At 37.1% G+C, this 17418-nt stretch overlaps 1 protein-coding gene across 6 annotated transcripts in view; it reads left to right on the top strand.

Annotated features, from left to right (window-relative positions):
- The window catches only part of Prrg1 (proline rich and Gla domain 1), a 116251-nt gene that overhangs the window by 50546 nt on the left and 48287 nt on the right, over positions 1-17418 (top strand). The window contains exon 1 of one of the 6 annotated variants that reach the window (XM_035449902.1): positions 12813-12855. The exons of the other annotated variants lie outside the window; for them this stretch is intronic. Within the exon in view, the coding sequence (XP_035305793.1) occupies positions 12828-12855 (28 nt within the window). The 5' untranslated portion in view covers positions 12813-12827. Of the gene's footprint in view, positions 1-12812; positions 12856-17418 lie in introns of those variants that run through there. 6 annotated transcript variants of the gene reach the window in all.

The following is a 17418-nucleotide window of genomic DNA, read 5'->3' on the forward strand; positions in this document are numbered from 1 at the left end:
CCTTCAGAAAAGAGCAGACTCCCAGGAATATCAAGCAAACATGGTATAACAAGATGCAATAAGAACAGGCACAAATTCTCACATCAAGGCTGGATAAGGCAACCCAATTGGAGGAAAAGGGACCCAAGAGCAGGCAAAGGAGTCAGACACCACCCATTCTCACTGTTAGGAGTCCCACAAGATCACTAAGCCTCACAACTGTAACATATTTATGCGCAGGGCTTAGCACAGACCCATGCACGGTCCGTGACTGTCATTTCAGTCTATGTGAGCCCTGCTTACTTGATTCTTTGGACTATGTTCTTGTGGTGTCCTCGACCCTTCAGGCTCCTACAAGCCTTCTTCCCCTTTCACTGGGGTGGGTGGTGGGTGGTAAGTGTTAGGGTGGAGGAACTTGAAGGAGTGGAGGGATAGGTGGCTGGCTGCAGTCCAATGTATTGTATGAGAGAAGAATAAATAAAAATAGATAGGGGATTGTCAAATGTCACTTACTATGAGCATGTTTAATTTTTTTACTTTTAAAAATATTAGATTTTTTTTTGTTTTATGTGTCCAACTGTTTCACCTACAGATATATGTAGTACATACCATACTGTTGCCCAGGCACACTGGGAAGAGGGCCTCAGATCACGTAGAACTGGAGTTACAGATGGTTGTAAAGCCAGCATGTAGTTGCTGGGAAATGGACCTGGGTCTTCTTAACCACTGAGCAGCCCAAACCATGGGCACTTTTAATCACTCAAAGTAAACATTAAAAAGTAATATTGCAAATAGAATTAGTGTGGTAGTTTGAATGTAATTGGCACTATTAGGGAGTGGCACTATTAGGATATATGGCTTTGTTGGATTAGGTGTGGACTCATTGGAGGAGGTATGCCACTGTGGGGGTAAGTTTTGAGGTCTCCTTTGCTCAAGCTTTGCTCAGTGTAACACTCACACCACTTGCTGTTGTCTGCAAGCCAAGAGGTAGGACACTTGGCTACTTCTCCAGCACCATGTCTATCTGCACGCCACCATATTGTATTGTACCATGATGATAATGGACTAAAACTCTAAAAATGTAAGCCACCCCAATTAAATGTTTTTCCTTTATAAGAGTTATTGTGGTCATGGTGTCTCTTTACAGCAATAGAAATCCTAGCAGAGACAGTTAGCAAAAACTCAACATAGAACAAACATTTCTAATATATGTAAAAATAGTTCCTTGGAGAAGGTAAAGCCTCCCCTAGGAAGTCTACTAAGTCTGTCCCATCATCTTGTTGAGGCAGTACCAAGGCACCTCTATACCCCCACACCCCTGTGTCTAGGATGGGCAGGGTATTTCTCCATACAGAATGGACTCCACTACGTCAGTTTGTACATTAAAGTTAGATCTTAGACCCATTACCCGTGGCTCTATATATTGTTCCAGCTGCTCCGTTGTCACCTATGTTAAGGGAATCTAGTTCGGTCTTATGCAGGTTCCCCATTTGTCAGATCTGTGTCAGTGATCTCTCACTATCTCGAGTCAGCTGATTCTGTGGGTTTCCCCATCATGGTCTTGGCTCCTTTGTTCATATCATCATTCCTCCCTCACTTCAGTTGTATTCCAGGTCCTTGACCCATTGGTTAATTGTGGGTTTCTGCATTTTCTTCCATCTGTTTCTGGAAAAGAGTTCTAGTTTTTCTGGGGTTGTGGATTGTAGGATGGTTATTTGCTTTTTGTCTGGTATCCACTTGTGAGTGAGTACATACTATATTTTTCTTTCTGGTTCTGGGATACGTCACTCAGGATGTTTTTTTTTCTAGTTCTGTTCATTTGCCAGCAAATTTTAGAATAGGGATTGGGGGGAGATGGAGGAGAGGAGGGTGGGGGAACTGGGATTGGAATGTAAAAAATAAATTAACTTTAAAAATTAAAAATAATAAAAACCACATTATAATAAAATAGTTAATAGTATTTAACAATGCTTAACTGTTTAACTCCTGCACTAGGGCCCCACAAAGAGTTAGGTCTCTTTCACCCATATGATATGTATGCTACATTTAAAACTATTACATAAAAGAATAACATATTATCTATGTCATGCTGCACAATAAATTATATTCAGCAGCTTTAATAAGCAAATATGTTTTCATGAGAATCAGCAGTTCAGGAGTAGTATAACTGTGTGGTTTTAGTATAGCACATTACTTTCATATCACTATCAAGATGTTGGCCAGAGCTATACATACATATTTGAAAGCTTGAAAGGGTTTCAGAATCTGCTTCGAAGATACTTGACTCACATACATATTGAGGCAAGCCACAGTAAAAGTTCTTTGTATTAACCAAAGCTAAAGAACACATATACACACAGAGAGGTAGCATTTTATATTCAGTCTTACAATGGTGGTTACACAAAGATTAAACTAATTATGACTTGAAGTATCTTAAGTTGAAAATGCAGTTCACACATCATAGTTCAGCCACATAGTACACCATAGAGTATTGGCAGTTTTGCTTGGCTGACTAGTATATGTGGCTCACTGCCACTGCCTAATAAAAACAAGAAAGGATCAGATTATATATTATCAGGCTGATAACATATAATAAGATCCAGATTGAATGCTCATACTCATCTTTTGAATGTATATCACTTTCATACAGTTATGAAGTTGAAAACTAGTACATTGACCCCTTGTAATTCCAGAACCATGTATATAAAACATTTTGCTCATGTGTTTGTATGTCTATAATAAATGAAATGATGCTATGCTTACTATTTTGAAGTGTTTTGTCCTTCACTCAACACTGTGTGGACATACTTTTGTTTTATGTGATTGGATTATTTACTGGTCTAATTCAGCCTTTTTGTATCCAATTTTATTGAGGTAAATTGGTATCATGTTTATATTTGAAGATAATATTGGAAACATTTTGCATGTATATATCCACCCATGAAATTGTTGTCACAATCAAGATAATGAATAAGCTGTTACATTCCCCTACTCATTTTAAAAAGAGCTTCCTTCTGTTCCTTTGTTGTCTGCCTTCATTGTTCATTTTTTGAGACAAACTGTTAATGTGGCCAAAGACTTGAAATGGTTTTGTTTCTTCAGCTTCATTAGTATTTAGATTACAGGCATATACTTACTACCTTCCTTCACCCTATTATGTGAGATTAAATTTCCCCCCTCTCCATAGATATATATGGTTTTGTATATGTATCATATTTCTCTCTACATAGAGTATCTTGAAGATCAACACTTATGTTTACTCACAGATAGCTCAATCTAAAGTTTGGTTTCACCTATCAGTTTCCTCCAACTTCTAACAGATTTATGGTGTTGTTGATATCATTGAGCCATGTTATATTTTTGATGTTTGTTTTTTTTTCTTTTTTGAAGGTTTTTTTCCTCATATTCTTCTCTCATTTCATATACACTACTGCAGTTTCTCCTCCCTCTACTCCTCCCAGTCCTTCCCTTACCACCTCCCCTCTACCCAAGATTCACTCCTTCTCAGTTTCTCTTGAAAAGAGAAGAAAAGAAGAAAACCAGCAGGCCTCCCAGAGATAATCAACTGAACATGGTGTATTTTTCCTCCTACTGTGTTGCCTCGAGCCATGTTATAAATTTAACTCTGTCATTTCACATACTATTATGATCTTGAGAAATTCATTTAACCATTATATGTTCAATTCCTTATCTATAAAATGGGAGTAATGATGTTACTATGTTTAAGTCATACAACTAGGTAAATAAACTGCATGTAATTATCTGGTAACAGTATGCTATTATTATTTTCATGGGTTTTTATGCTAAAGTCTTCTTTTCAATTTCTCCTGATAGTGCTAATTGTACAGTTTGCAGGGCCTTGCATTTAAATTGACCAGAAATTACCTACCTGAAAGGATCTTTTTATTTTTATTCTTACTTCAGTATTATCCCACTGTTAGCATGGAATGAGTATTAGGGAGATAGGCCTTAGGGTAATTTTATATGCAAGCAAATATCAGAAATAAGATGCTTTTAAAAAATCCAAGACCGTATTGCACATTTACATCAAAATTTTCTATAACCAATTACCTGTTAGTGGGTAATTATAAACGTTAGAGATGTATTGCTTATAGTCTGTGTGTTTGGAAAGTCAAAGATGAAGACACTAGTAGTTTCGGTGTCTCTGGAGACTCGTTCTCTTGAGATGACACCTTGCTGCATGTGCACATGATGGCTGGGGCTGGTGACACCTTCATGACTCTTTTATAAGGCTCCTAATCCTGTTCATAAAATGGAGCTTAAAGATTAGAACATCATGTAATTTTATGGAATTGCCAATCAATATTCAGACCATACCATATCACAAGTTAAACAGTAGTACTTAGGAATCAGTAGTGCAAATGAACGCATTTCAAATTACATGTTACATGATGACAACAAAAGAAGCTACAACCAAAAGTGTTTATATATACTTTGATTCCATTTATGTAAAGAACATAAACACTTAAAATTCATGCATAATGAAAAAGGAACTAGGTTAGTGGTTATGAGTACCTGACAATACTTTCCTCATACCTAGTCCAAGAGGTGGCCTTACTGCTATGAAAACCAATGTTTCCATTACTCCAGTAGTGTTCAGGGAGTGCAGGGCCCTGTTACTTTTTAGGGGTTAGGGAATTATGGACTAATGAGTCATTAATATAATGAAATAGAGGAGAAGCCAATTTACTTGTATAGTAGAAAAATATTTGAATTTAAACCTATAGTATTTCAGATGATGGTAAAATACCTTTATAGATTTGGTGGTGGGGGCATTTGAAATTGTGGAATTGAAGGGAGAAGACAAGCTGAATATAAACGTTTTGTATTTTGTCAGGATTTAAGTGTTAATTGAAGTATTAGTGTAGATAACGTAACGTCTGTTAGGAAACAAAATTAGCATCATTAAGTGTTTTATAGGCATCTGGATTGATGTAGTATGCAAAGATTCACTTCTTATTCACTGACATGATTTAACATGATTTAGTTAGATGGCTATACCATTATCTTTAATATTTTATTATATACTTGAAACTTAAGAATCATTGTCATAGGGAAAATTAATTATCTCTTACTTGAAAGTTATTGGAGAACTTTTAGTTTGTTATTGATGGCAGTGGATCTTTATGTTTCAATAATGCTTACATTAACTATATGGATCCTGGGGACAAGTTACCTAACCCACTGAACCATCCCACAGGCCGCTTTAAACCATAGCTACATACAAATTCACTTGTATGCCTGCTTTAATGCTATAACAGAAGAATTAGTCATATCATAGACCTTTGAAATGTAAATATTTACTCTTGGATGTGCTATAGAAAAAGTCTACTGATCACTGGCATAAAACAACAACAAGTACCAGAAGATCAGAAGTGGGTCTGGCATGATGCTGCACTTATGTAATTCTAGCACTTAGAGGGTTAAGGCAAGAGGATAATGAGTTCTAGATCAGCCTTGGCTTTACAGTAAGACCCTGTATCAAACAAACATAAAAATAGCAATAAGAAAAGTAGAAGAAATGCTTATCTTGCACAATAATAATTCTTGTTCTTCCCTCCATAATTGTTTGTTCTGTAATATCTAACACTATCTCTCATTACTTAAGTTATTATATATTTTACTTATTTAAATAAAATGGCACAGAAATAATTTTAGTTTTCCCTTCTAGGATGTTACCTTCATAGGATTAAAGAGTTTTTGTCTATATAGAGTTTTTTGTCTATATTGTATACTGCTGCACTCCCAGGGACATAGGCATATTAACAGACACACAATATGTATCTGAGAAGAAATATATATCTGAGTTTGTTGAAATGAAAAGATGATTGAGCTGATTTTGTTGTATGTTACTGTAATGTAATCTGAGGAAAACTGAAAGCAAGACAGAAAATACTTTTTTCTAATTGTATAACGTGGGTAGTGTTGTGCCACAGATTCCACAAGGTATCTCAAAATTTACTAGTACTTGATAGGGTTTTGATACATCCACGTTGTGAGGAATTGCATGCATACATGCATATATATGAATTGTTTACTACATATTAAATATAAAGTATCTAGTGTTGTGGTATTTTAATGTAAAAGTTTATGAATTTTTTGAGCCGGGCATTGGTGGCACACACCTTTAATCCCAGCACTCGGGAGGCAGAGGCAGGCAGATCTCTGTGAGTCCGAAGCCAGCCTCCTCTACAGAGCAAGTTCCAGGACAGGCTCCAAAACAATACAGAGAAACCCTATCTCGAAAAAAAAAAGTTTATGGATTTTTCAAAAGTAAATATTAATATATAGTATTCACTTAATACACAGTATTCACTTAAATATATGTCTACATCTAAGTCTGTTATATCAGTAATTACTTTTATGCATTATAGACAGTGGAGTTGGTGATGTGAACAGGAAGCAGCTAAAGGTTAGTGGAATTTAGAAGAGTTCATTAAGCTTTCAGAGAGTAGGGTTGTTTTTTTTTTTTTCAGTTTTTTTGAGGCAGGATTTCTCTGTGGTTTTGGAAGCTGTCCTGGAACTAGCTCTTGTAGACCAGGCTGGTCTCAAACTCACAGAGATCTGCCTGCCTCTGCCTCCCGAGGGCTGGGATTAAAGGCATGCGCCACCAAGGCCCAGCATGGAGTAGGTTATTTGATGGATGCAAGGACATCACTTAACTGCAGCTGGAAGAGATAACCCAATGCTGTACCAACTCATAAAGCTTTTTATAATTTGGCCACTTATTTTCATACTCAACCTTTTATCATTTACTATACTAAAGTTGTTTTGGACTTTTAGTTTTTCTTTAATTAAGTTCCTTTATTTGTACCTTAAAAATATAATGAACACAAAAAGTAAATAAATATAAGGAACACACAAACACATCTGCACAATTCTAAGCTTTACTCTGATAGTGAACACATCTGTCTTATTTACGATTAACTCTCTAATGTTCAGAAAAATTACTGAAATGTAATATTAAAGTAAACATTTGGTTTTGCTTTTGAGAAAAGATCTCTTGTATTCCAGGCTGGTCTTGAATTTGCTATGTAAACAAGGATGACCCTGAATATCTTATCTGGTCCTCTGCCTGCACAGCCTAGTGCTGGGATTATAAGTATGCACCACCATGCCAAGTGTAACATGGGGCTGGGAATCGAACCTAAGGCCTTGTCATACTAGGCAAGTTTATCAGATAAACTATAGCTCCAGCCTTAAAGTAAATAGGTATTTAATGATTAAATATTTGACTGAAAGAACAACCAGATTTAGTGTCAGAAATCCTATGTCAAGATCTTGAAATGTATTTTAAATCTTGATCTGTTAGTAACACTGGTGTTATGTTAGTTGGCTTTCCTTCTGTGTGATGAACTATCTAAGAAAACCAGCAAGGGGGAAGGATTTATTTTGGTTTCAGAAGTTTTAGTCCATGGTCACTTGACTCTCTTGTTTCTCTCCCTGTGTTAAGCCAGTGCATCAGAACAGAAGGATGTGATGGAAGAATGCTACACTTTTACGGCTACCAGGAAGCAGAGAATAATAAAGGGAATAGGGCCACAATATGCTCTTTGGGGGCATGCCTCCAAGGATGCATTTCATACCATTTGGTTCCATGTCCTAAAGGTTTTGCAACCTTTTAGTAGTGCCATTATCTGGGAACTAAACCTTTAACACATGGCCTTTGTGGTTTGATTTCAGATCCAGACCATCACACATGTCTCTGTGAAGACTAACAAATTACAATATTAGAATTTTCAGTACAAGTGTGTTGAAATGTTAACCAAATCCTGAAATACTCTTACCTACTAGCTATGTGAACATGAGAAATTTGATTTCTTCAAAATTTATCAGTAGGTAGTATTGTTTCTACCTCATTGGGTTGTTGGGGTCCTGATAAGATGACCTAAGAGAAATTGCCCTGTCACAATCAACATACATGTAACAAATAACAGTTGAACCTTTTTTATTTGAAGTATATGGGATCAAAAAGTATGGAAAGGAAGCTTCCAGAGGCCTAATAGAGTAAACTGTTCCAGACGTACTGGTCCATGTTACGCCACTAAGGGGCAGGAGAATCTCTGTGAGTTCCAGACTAACCAAGGCTACACTGTGTGACACTGTCTCAAGACAAAGCAAGGTAAGACAGGAAAAGACAAGACAAAGCTCCAAGGACTTCCTCATCTCTGGAGTGTATTACAGAGCCTTTTGGCATTCTATAACTTAAAATTAGAAGGGCCTAAGGGTGTGGTAAAGAAAGTAAACATTAGGAGTGGTAAAGCTATAAGCAAGGTGGCCAGAGGTTATTGTAATTGTGTGTAAACAAGGAGGGGAAGACTGAAAAGTGAGCAGCTTGCCTAACCATCCATGACATCCTTGTGGCTGAAAAGTAAAGGCAGTATGGATCTTCACAAATTAAAATGTAGCCTGCAGTGTTTTAATACTAATAGGTAACTGTAATTGAATCTCAGGGGATTTTTAGAAGAATAACTACAAGGAATAGGCTGGGGAAAAGTGGGCAAGTATTTGCAGAAATGACAAGGGACATGCTTAAAGAAATTCCATCTCAAAGTATAGCAAAATCTTAAAAATTAAATTTTAAATACTATTCTTCTTTTCTCTCTTAATTTGTAATTATTAATTATTAATTCGGAATGCATTGAACCATATTGACCAACTGAAAAGAAAACCAGAAGAATCAAATGGAACCAAACCGTATGGCAGGGAGGTGCCAAACCTTTCTTAACACCTCCATGATTGTACTGATCCCAAGAACTATTGCAGCTGTTCTCCTCAAGGCCTATGCAGTTAGAATTGCTATGGATAATTCCAGTACGGTAAAAGAAAGGCTTAAAAGGTTAAATGAGTTGCCTAAGATCATATAGTAATTGGCAAGCCAGGCCTAAATTCCAAAGCCTGTACTATGCTTTCACATTTGTTTTTTTTTTTTTTGAAATTGAAGACTTTATTACATTTTATTTTGAACTGTGATCAGCCAAAGGAAAGTGAGATGACATAATCTGAAAATGTGTGTGTGGGGGGAGGGGACTGGCATAACCTAACAAGTCGGAACCATCTAGGTATTCTGCTCGAATGCAAGATTACACGTTTATCTCCTCTCCCAGTTCAGAATACTGCCCGTAACTATCGATGTCCTAGTCACCTACAGATATAGCTGTGCATGAATTCCAACTGTGGCATTCCCAGAATAATTACCCTAGATGCTTAAACTACACCTTAATTCCCTTCATCATCAAAAGTGAAAGCTTACAGGAGAGCTCATCTGGGGTGGTTAGACTAAAATTTTCTTTCTCTGTGCTAAGTTCTCAAATGAGGACTGCTCAGTTTTTCCTGTGCCAGGGACTGAACCAAGAGACAAGAGACACATGCATGAGACACAGGTGATTTGAGTTACCACACTGGGGAACCATGTTCCTCACTGGTTCAAGTTAAGTATTATGTGGAAACTGGGGGTGAGAGGTAAGCTGATTTTCTTAAAAGGCCACAGAAAATAGGTTTGAAAAAAACTTTTTAAAAGGCCTATATCTTACAAATCGTTCTTCCTTCCATAGTATGGTCAGCAGAGTACAACCTTCCCTCATTCAGATGGAAATCACTTTGTACTGGGTTCTCATTTCCTAACAGCTATTGCAGATGGCCAGCTATCAGTTTTTAATGCTTTAATGAAAAGCTGTCTCATTGAAATAACACTAAATGCACACCCACCTCGCTATGACCAGAGACATTCTTATTTAGAAATTCCTTCACTTCCTCCTTGCTGGGTTTTTAAAGTAAGTGATGAGGATATTGAAAAATATGGAAGTACCTTATAAAGTTTTATTAAGGGACGTTTAAGGTAAATGGGCTTGTCTAAAAGTCACTGCCCTTGTATGTGTCTAAAGTGAAGTATTTTTTTTTATTTTGGTGACCAAGGCCTATGTGGTAGAAGATGAAGCTTTCAATGGCACCTGGCTTATCAGCTCATTTCTGCATTATCTTGGACAAATGCTGTCTGAAAACTCCCTACCAGCCCTTAGGTGCATTGCAGCCTCTGTGTCATTGTATGTGACATCACTGGGTTGCTATGGGTATAGGTGCGAGGTCACTCGCTCTCCTGTGGAAGTTCTTCATGTCTGTGGCCATATCATAGTAGCCAGCCAGGCTTTCTGCACCAGTTGCTTGCGGTCCACCATCTTCCCAGGGCTGAAGCGGGTTGGCTGGAGAGAAGGAAACTGGAGACCCCCTTGAAGGGCTTTAGGGAAATAGAGGGGCGGCCTGGAGCTTGTGAGTCAGAGGCCAACGCACGAAGCGAGCTGCTCAGGCCAGGACAAGCAAAAGCCAGCACCAGCTGGACCCGGCACAAGAAGGCTGCCTGCTTTCACCATTAGTTAGAACTCTATCAAATTGTGTATAACTCATCATTTATTTATTTATTCACTTACTTTTTCTTTTTTACTTAAGACCTTATTGGTTGAGGATCAATGCACAGACATTTCAACTCATATAAAATTCCTGAAACACATACCAAAAATCCCAAGAGTGATCCATTGTGTTTCTATTTATTTTAGTGATATATATATATATATATATATATATATATCACTAAATATGTATATTATATATATATATAATACATATATGTGTTCATTTTATTTTGTATATGTTGGTGTTTTTCTGGCATGTATGTATGTGTACCACATGTGTGCCTGGTTCCTATGACAGTCAGAACAGGGTGTCAGATCTCTTTGCTGGAACATTCTCTGGTAAGATAAGGCCTCGTAGAAATACATAGATTAATAGTTATGGGTTAATAATTAAGAGAGAGCTAGCCAGTAAGAAGCCTGAGCCATTGGCCAAAGAATTTCTAATTAATATAGCCTCTGTGTGTTTATTTGGGGCTGAAGGGCGGCAAGAACAGGTAGAAAGAAACTCCATCTTCAAATGGTGCCCAGACATGGGGTAAGAATTTCCATGTAAAACCTGGCAAAAGGTTAAAACGGGATTCTAAACACAAAAGATCAGAGACAAGGACTGCTTCTTCATTGCAGCATTTTCTTGGGTGGGCTCTGTTTGCTGGAAACAAGCAGAGGCTCAGCTCCTTTAAGAAAGGCTTCCTGACTCAGCATTAGCAGCAAAAACATGGTGGCTCTTTTAAGAGGCCCTGCTACTAAACAATTAAGTGGTGTTTAGGAGCAACAGTTGGCATGCTTATTGGTGGTGACATGGACCTAGAAACTCCACAGAGCTGTTGTAATAAGCATGAAGCTAGAAATGAAACTAGACTCAGAAAGCCAAGGAATAGAATGGGGCCAGCCACCACTTTAATCTTAGCCATGCTGTTTAGCAGATAAAATACTGGTAGTCAGAAAAAGATATACAGTAAAGACAGACTCAGAGGGAAAAAGAAAAACCTCTATGCAGTATATAGTATGTTTAAAAATATATGTAGGCTTGGGATAGAAAAGAAAAAGGATAAAGAAAGTCCTTACAAAAGAAATAGAGTAGCTGGATGTGGTGGCATACGCCTTTAATCACATCACTCAGGAGGCAGATCTCTGTGATTTCAAGGCTAGCCTGGTTTACAGAGTAAATTCCAGGATAGGCAAAAACACCCAGAGAAACCCTGTCTCAAAAAAAAAAAACAGAAAAAATAAAAAATAAAAGTAAGTGAAATAGAGTAATAAAAAAAGCCAGGTAAAGATGGAAAACATACAGAGAGTCTGGATATTTTATTATATTGTCTTTAAATTATTTGACTACTGAGGAAGGAGCAACAGTTGCTAACAGACATTTGATTATAAATGCTGCTGGATTAATCCAATTTATATATCTTAAAAAGGCCTTGACTTCACAATTTAAGTCTAAGGACATGTTACTTTGGAAACGAGGTTCTGCTTTTATTTCCACAGAAGATGAAAAGTGGTAGATTCCTTCCAGACTAATATGGTTTGATCAAGCAAGATCCCCTAAAGCAGTGGCTTAAGTGATCCAACATCCAAAGCAGCTGAAACAATGCAGCCTTAGACTACTACAGTCAGTATTTGCCAGTTTTCTGGGTTTTTTTCAGGATCCCCATGGTACTGACAGCATCCCCAAACAGCAGGAAGCAGTTTGGAGAGAACGATGCCCAAATTTCCAAATATTGTGTATAAATATTTGTTTTCATTTAAATGGGGTTGATTATAAATGGTTAATGACCACAGTGAATCTCCTTCTAAAGAAAAAGAGATTATGATATAGAAATGAATACTTTGTATTGGTATGGCTTTTGATTTATTGATACCAATTTAAGGTCAATTTTGTTATAGGTATATTTCTGTTGTTTAAATATTGTGTTTATACAGCTAATTAAAAATATAATGTATAAATAAATGCAGATTTTGTATAGTCACTTATAATAGTGAAATAGTCTTCTAAACCTTTCAAAGACCTACAGAATATGGCTTTTAAAATGGTTTATTAGGGTTTTTCATGACAATGAGACACAACTGCTCCTGGCAACACCAATTACATCAGAGAGGAAGATGGGCATCAAAGAAACTCATTATGGGGTTTGCCTTCAACATGGCAGAAATAGCCATTTGGGCAAGAAACTGCTCTTGCCTGTACTGTTAGACTGTTTGCTGTATAAAGTGGACATGCAGGGCCCACAGAAAAGTGACTGCTGAACTTGCCAAAATACAATGAGACAGTCCTTTGAGGTCATTGCTTCATGGAAGAGTCTTCCAAACATTCTTCAGGACACAGAAAAATGGTGGAGAAACTGTCAATACCAGTGAGACAGTTTCAAATTTCCTTCTTTACTGAGAAGTCTGCCAGACACTAGGCCTTTAGGCTGAAGATGGATGCCCCAATGTTACAGAGGAACTTTGGGTGAGTGTCCAGGCAGTGAGATGTCTCTGTCAATTCTAGAGTTTATATATTGTCCTTCTATGGTCTTTGATGGAGTTGAGGACTAGTAGTTATGGTTATGGTTTTCCTTAGTTATAATAAAGGATAAGTAACATATAAAACTTTAGACTCATAAAGATAGGCTAGATAATAGAATATTTTCTTTAAATTTGTCAAATATTAATGGACTAAATATTTTTAACTGTAGTTCTCACTTGATAGCGTTTTTGTTATATATTTTACTATGTTAAAGTTATAAGCCTTATTATTTAGACAGAAAAGAGTAGATGATGTGGGAATGTCCTTTTGTACATATGTTTCTCTTATTGGTTCATGAATAAAACACCGATTGCCCTGTAGCCAGGCAGAAATTATAGGCAGGACTACGAGACAAGGAGAATTCTAGGGAGAGGAAGGCAAAGAGAAGCTTCCAGAGAGACGGCATATAGCTGCTGAAGGAGTACCATGCTGGAACATTCTCTGGTAACATAAGGCCATGTAGAAATACATAGATTAATAATTAAGGGGTGATAATTAAGAGACAAATAGCCAATGAGAAGCCTGAGCCATTGGCCAAACAGTTTCTAATTAATATAAGACTCTGTGTGTTTATTTGGAGTGGAAAGAAAGTCCATCTTTTCTGGACTGAAGTCCCAATGTGAGTGTTGAGAATTCAATCCAGGTCCTCTGCAAGAGCAACAAGTGCTCTTAACTGCTAAGCCAGCTCTCCAGCCCTTTTGTTTCTTAAAGATCTTACGTAACTGCCAAATGTTTAAAATCTTTTACATGTTTTAGTTTTATATCACACACATCATATCCTTAAATTTTCTTTCTTCTAGAGCATTATCAGAATTGTTAGGAAAGCTGACCACTATAACATGAAGTTCTGACAGGACAAGAACAAACAAATGTTTTTGCTGTTGTTTGTTTGTTTGTAAATGGTTCTACTGAATGCATGAGACCAGAAGTAATCCAAAATAATCTGGATGGAAATACATGACTAGACTCTGAATTGTTGTTTAGTATGGTTTGTACTGAAGAATATGAAACTAGTCCCCTCTGGACTCACAGGGACACTCTTCTTTGAGTCAGTATCCTCCTGTCTTCTGGTTATACTAAAAACTAAACAACCAGTGAATGACTTCAACTCTTAAAAATTATTTACACTTAAAAATTGGCATGGGATGGGATTCCCCCTCTTTAAAAAATGTTTCTAAAGCTCCTAACAAACTCACATTTACAAAATAGTTTATAAGAACATTCCTCTGGCTTGTAGAAAAAGGAAGACAGGGCATCCTGAGAAATAAGACACGTGATCAGTTGAGCTTGACTTCTTTCTCTTCTGCTGTAGATGTTAGACTCTAGTTTTCAGTGTCTCCTTATGCAGTAAATCTTCTTTAGTTCCTTGGTTAGTCATTCAAGCCTGTTTGCCTTTTGCTGTCCTTTTCCCTTTTGTTTGCACCGTTTTTTTTTGTTTTTTGTTTTTGTTTTGTTTTGTCTGACTTATTTCTGAGCAACATACTATGCTGGAAGATCATGTTGACTATCCTGCTACAGTTAATCCCTTGATTAATATACCATGAGTAGCTAAAATCATCAGTTTTGAGCTTATCCTTTCTTTTAGGTATTTGCAGAATACTTCCTGATGCTACCTTGACAGGAGTGGCTTTGGCTTGACAGCCTTGGAAGGTGGCACTTAGATTCCTCCTTCACCCTTCCAAGCTGACCTTTCTGTTGGTCATCATGGGGTTGGGAAGGCCACCTGGGTGGCTGGAAAACTATATGAAATTGGAGTAGAGTCGTATCCAAGCCCCTTAGTTTCCCTTCCCCACTGGCCAGATACCCCAGCCTTTGACAAAAGTGGCCCTGTCATTATTTAAAGGCTGTGCTTTCCTGTAGTCACTACTTTATGCATATATCTATCAAGAAATATATTTCATAGCATTGTGCTCTATATGTGAAACATAGACAGTTTAAAAAACAAAAAAATTCAGAGGTGGAAAAGTTAGCAGAAAATGCAACATAGTGCTATATTTATGTATATATAATAACAGTTATATATAAATATATATGTATATAATGACATGGTTGTATATATAATGAGATAAAATATGAGATAAGCTATATAATTATAATTATTTTACCAAATTTAGGACAACTTAACTCACTAAGACTATAAAGAGCCTAACAATTTGCCTGATAACTTGTTTATTTTATTTTATTTGAATTAGAAACAAGATTGTTTTACATGTCAATCCCAGTTCCCTCTCCCTCCCCTCCTCCCCTACAAGCCTGATAATTTGTTATGAACTAATTATTTAATTTATATTCAAAGTGCTGACGATTTTAAAATTATGTTTGGTATTTGGTGAATTAAAATAATAATACTTCCCAGATTATTGACATAAGATTGGTCTGGTCTGGAGATTTACCAAAGTACTTTCTGGGATATGACATTCATGTCAAGTTGTCATTTCTAAATTGTACTAATCCTCCCAAAAGCAATGAAATCATACTAACTCAAAGACAAGTCTAAAGTGAACAAAGGCTGAAGTAAAAATGTAAGGTAATTGAAAGACTATTAACTAAGTATAAATAGATGAATTTGCAGAAGTCAACAGTGGGCAGTGGAAAGATAGCTCAGCCCCAATATGATGCCTCACAACCATCTGAAATGCCAACTCTAAGGGATCTAATGTCCTCTTCTGGTCTCCTTGAGCACCAGACATGCACCTGGTACACATACATACAGGCAAATCACCCATACACATATGGCATATAGGTTTACTAGACTTTTCAGGCATTAATGTAAACTAAAAGAAACTAAGGCAAATGTTCTCTCTTGAACATATTTGTTAGGAGAGCATACCCTAAATCTGTTCATGTAGGCCATTATATCTTTTAGTATGAATAATCTTTTACCCTGCACAGACTCCACACATATATAGAAGAAAAATTAATTACTTTGTGAGAATTAGTCTGATAGGTACTATAAAGTATGCATATCTGTATGTAATTGGGCCTAAACTCCATAGTATGATTTAAAAGAAAAAAAACACCTTGATTAGATAATGAGGGAAGGTGTCACTACTTATGTTGAGGAGTGAGTGGAATTTTTGTAAATTAGATAATACAGAGAAAATTATCTGAGACTTAGACATGTATCTGCTCAAATCATATTTAAGGGACAACTAAAGGCTGTTTTGACAGGATTCGTTATAGAGAGATAGGGTCTCACATGTATCTCTGGCTATGTAGACCATACTGGCCTCAAACTCACAGTGATGTACCAGCCTCTGCCTCCTGAGTGCTAGGATTAAAGGTGTGTGCCACCACTGATGGTTAATATATTACTTTTCAGGAAGGCAGCATCTAGTTATAGAGCAGTGGTTCTCAACTTTCCTAATACTGTGACCCTTTAATATAGTTCTTCATGTTGTGGTGACCCCCAACCATAAAATTATTTTCATTGCTCCTTCATAACCCTAACTTTGCTACTGTTATGAATTGTAATGTAAATGTTTTTGGAACAAGAGATTTGCCAAAGGGGTCTTAACCCACAGGTTTACAACTATTATTTAGTGTTGGCTAGGTAAATAAATGGAAGAATTGGGACCTGACTGAGAAACAATGTTGAGAACTCATTTTTAGAGAAGTATAAACCTTTAGTTGCTTCACACAAACATACATACATACATACATACATACATACATACACACACACACACACACACACACACACACACACACACACACCCCTCAGATGAAAGGAGACTAGGAGCTGGGCGTTGGTGGTTCATGCCTTTAATCCCAGCACTCGGGAGGCGGAGGCAGATGGATCACTGTTAGTTCGAGGCCAGCCTGTTCTACAGAGCAAGTTACAGGGCAGACTCCAAAGCACATAGAAAAATCCTGCCTCGAAAAACAAAACAAAACAAAAAGTCTCAGAAAGGAGACTATGGAAGCAAGGGTCAGAGTTGAAGAAACACATTGAACCTTGACACAGAAGCACCATCAAGAGACAACCTGCAATACACAGCTTGGCTTGGGGTGATGTGTATAGTAGGCTAAAGAAGATTCTGATCTTTATATGTCTAGGTGAGGTATAACTTAGATATTGACTTTTGCTTCCTTGGTTTCGTCTTCTCCATGAAGAAGGCAATCCCAGATGATATCTCTTACCCCTACCATTCTGACCTCTGGAGAGGCAGCTGCTCTTTGAAAAGCCTGGCCCATGCCTCATAGTCCTTTTCTTTGTGGTTCCCACTAACGACAGAAATAGGCTTGATTCTTTCTAAAGTAATTGATTAAATATTAAAGAAGAACAAGGAGAAATTTAAAAAAAACAAAATTAAGAAGTCCTGCCAGATTTTTTAAGCATCTTTGATATTACTGTCTCCAGTGAAGCTATCCTCACCCCTTACTTCTGCTTTCCCCACAGTTGCCAATGATATCCCCTTAAAATCCAAATTGAGCCGCACTACTAGCACCCCACTTAAATTTTTCAGGTCATCATTTGTACATGGATGGATTACCCATTACTGC

Source organism: Cricetulus griseus, chromosome X (assembly GCF_003668045.3).
Source record: "Cricetulus griseus strain 17A/GY chromosome X, alternate assembly CriGri-PICRH-1.0, whole genome shotgun sequence".
Lineage (NCBI taxonomy): Eukaryota > Metazoa > Chordata > Mammalia > Rodentia > Cricetidae > Cricetulus > Cricetulus griseus.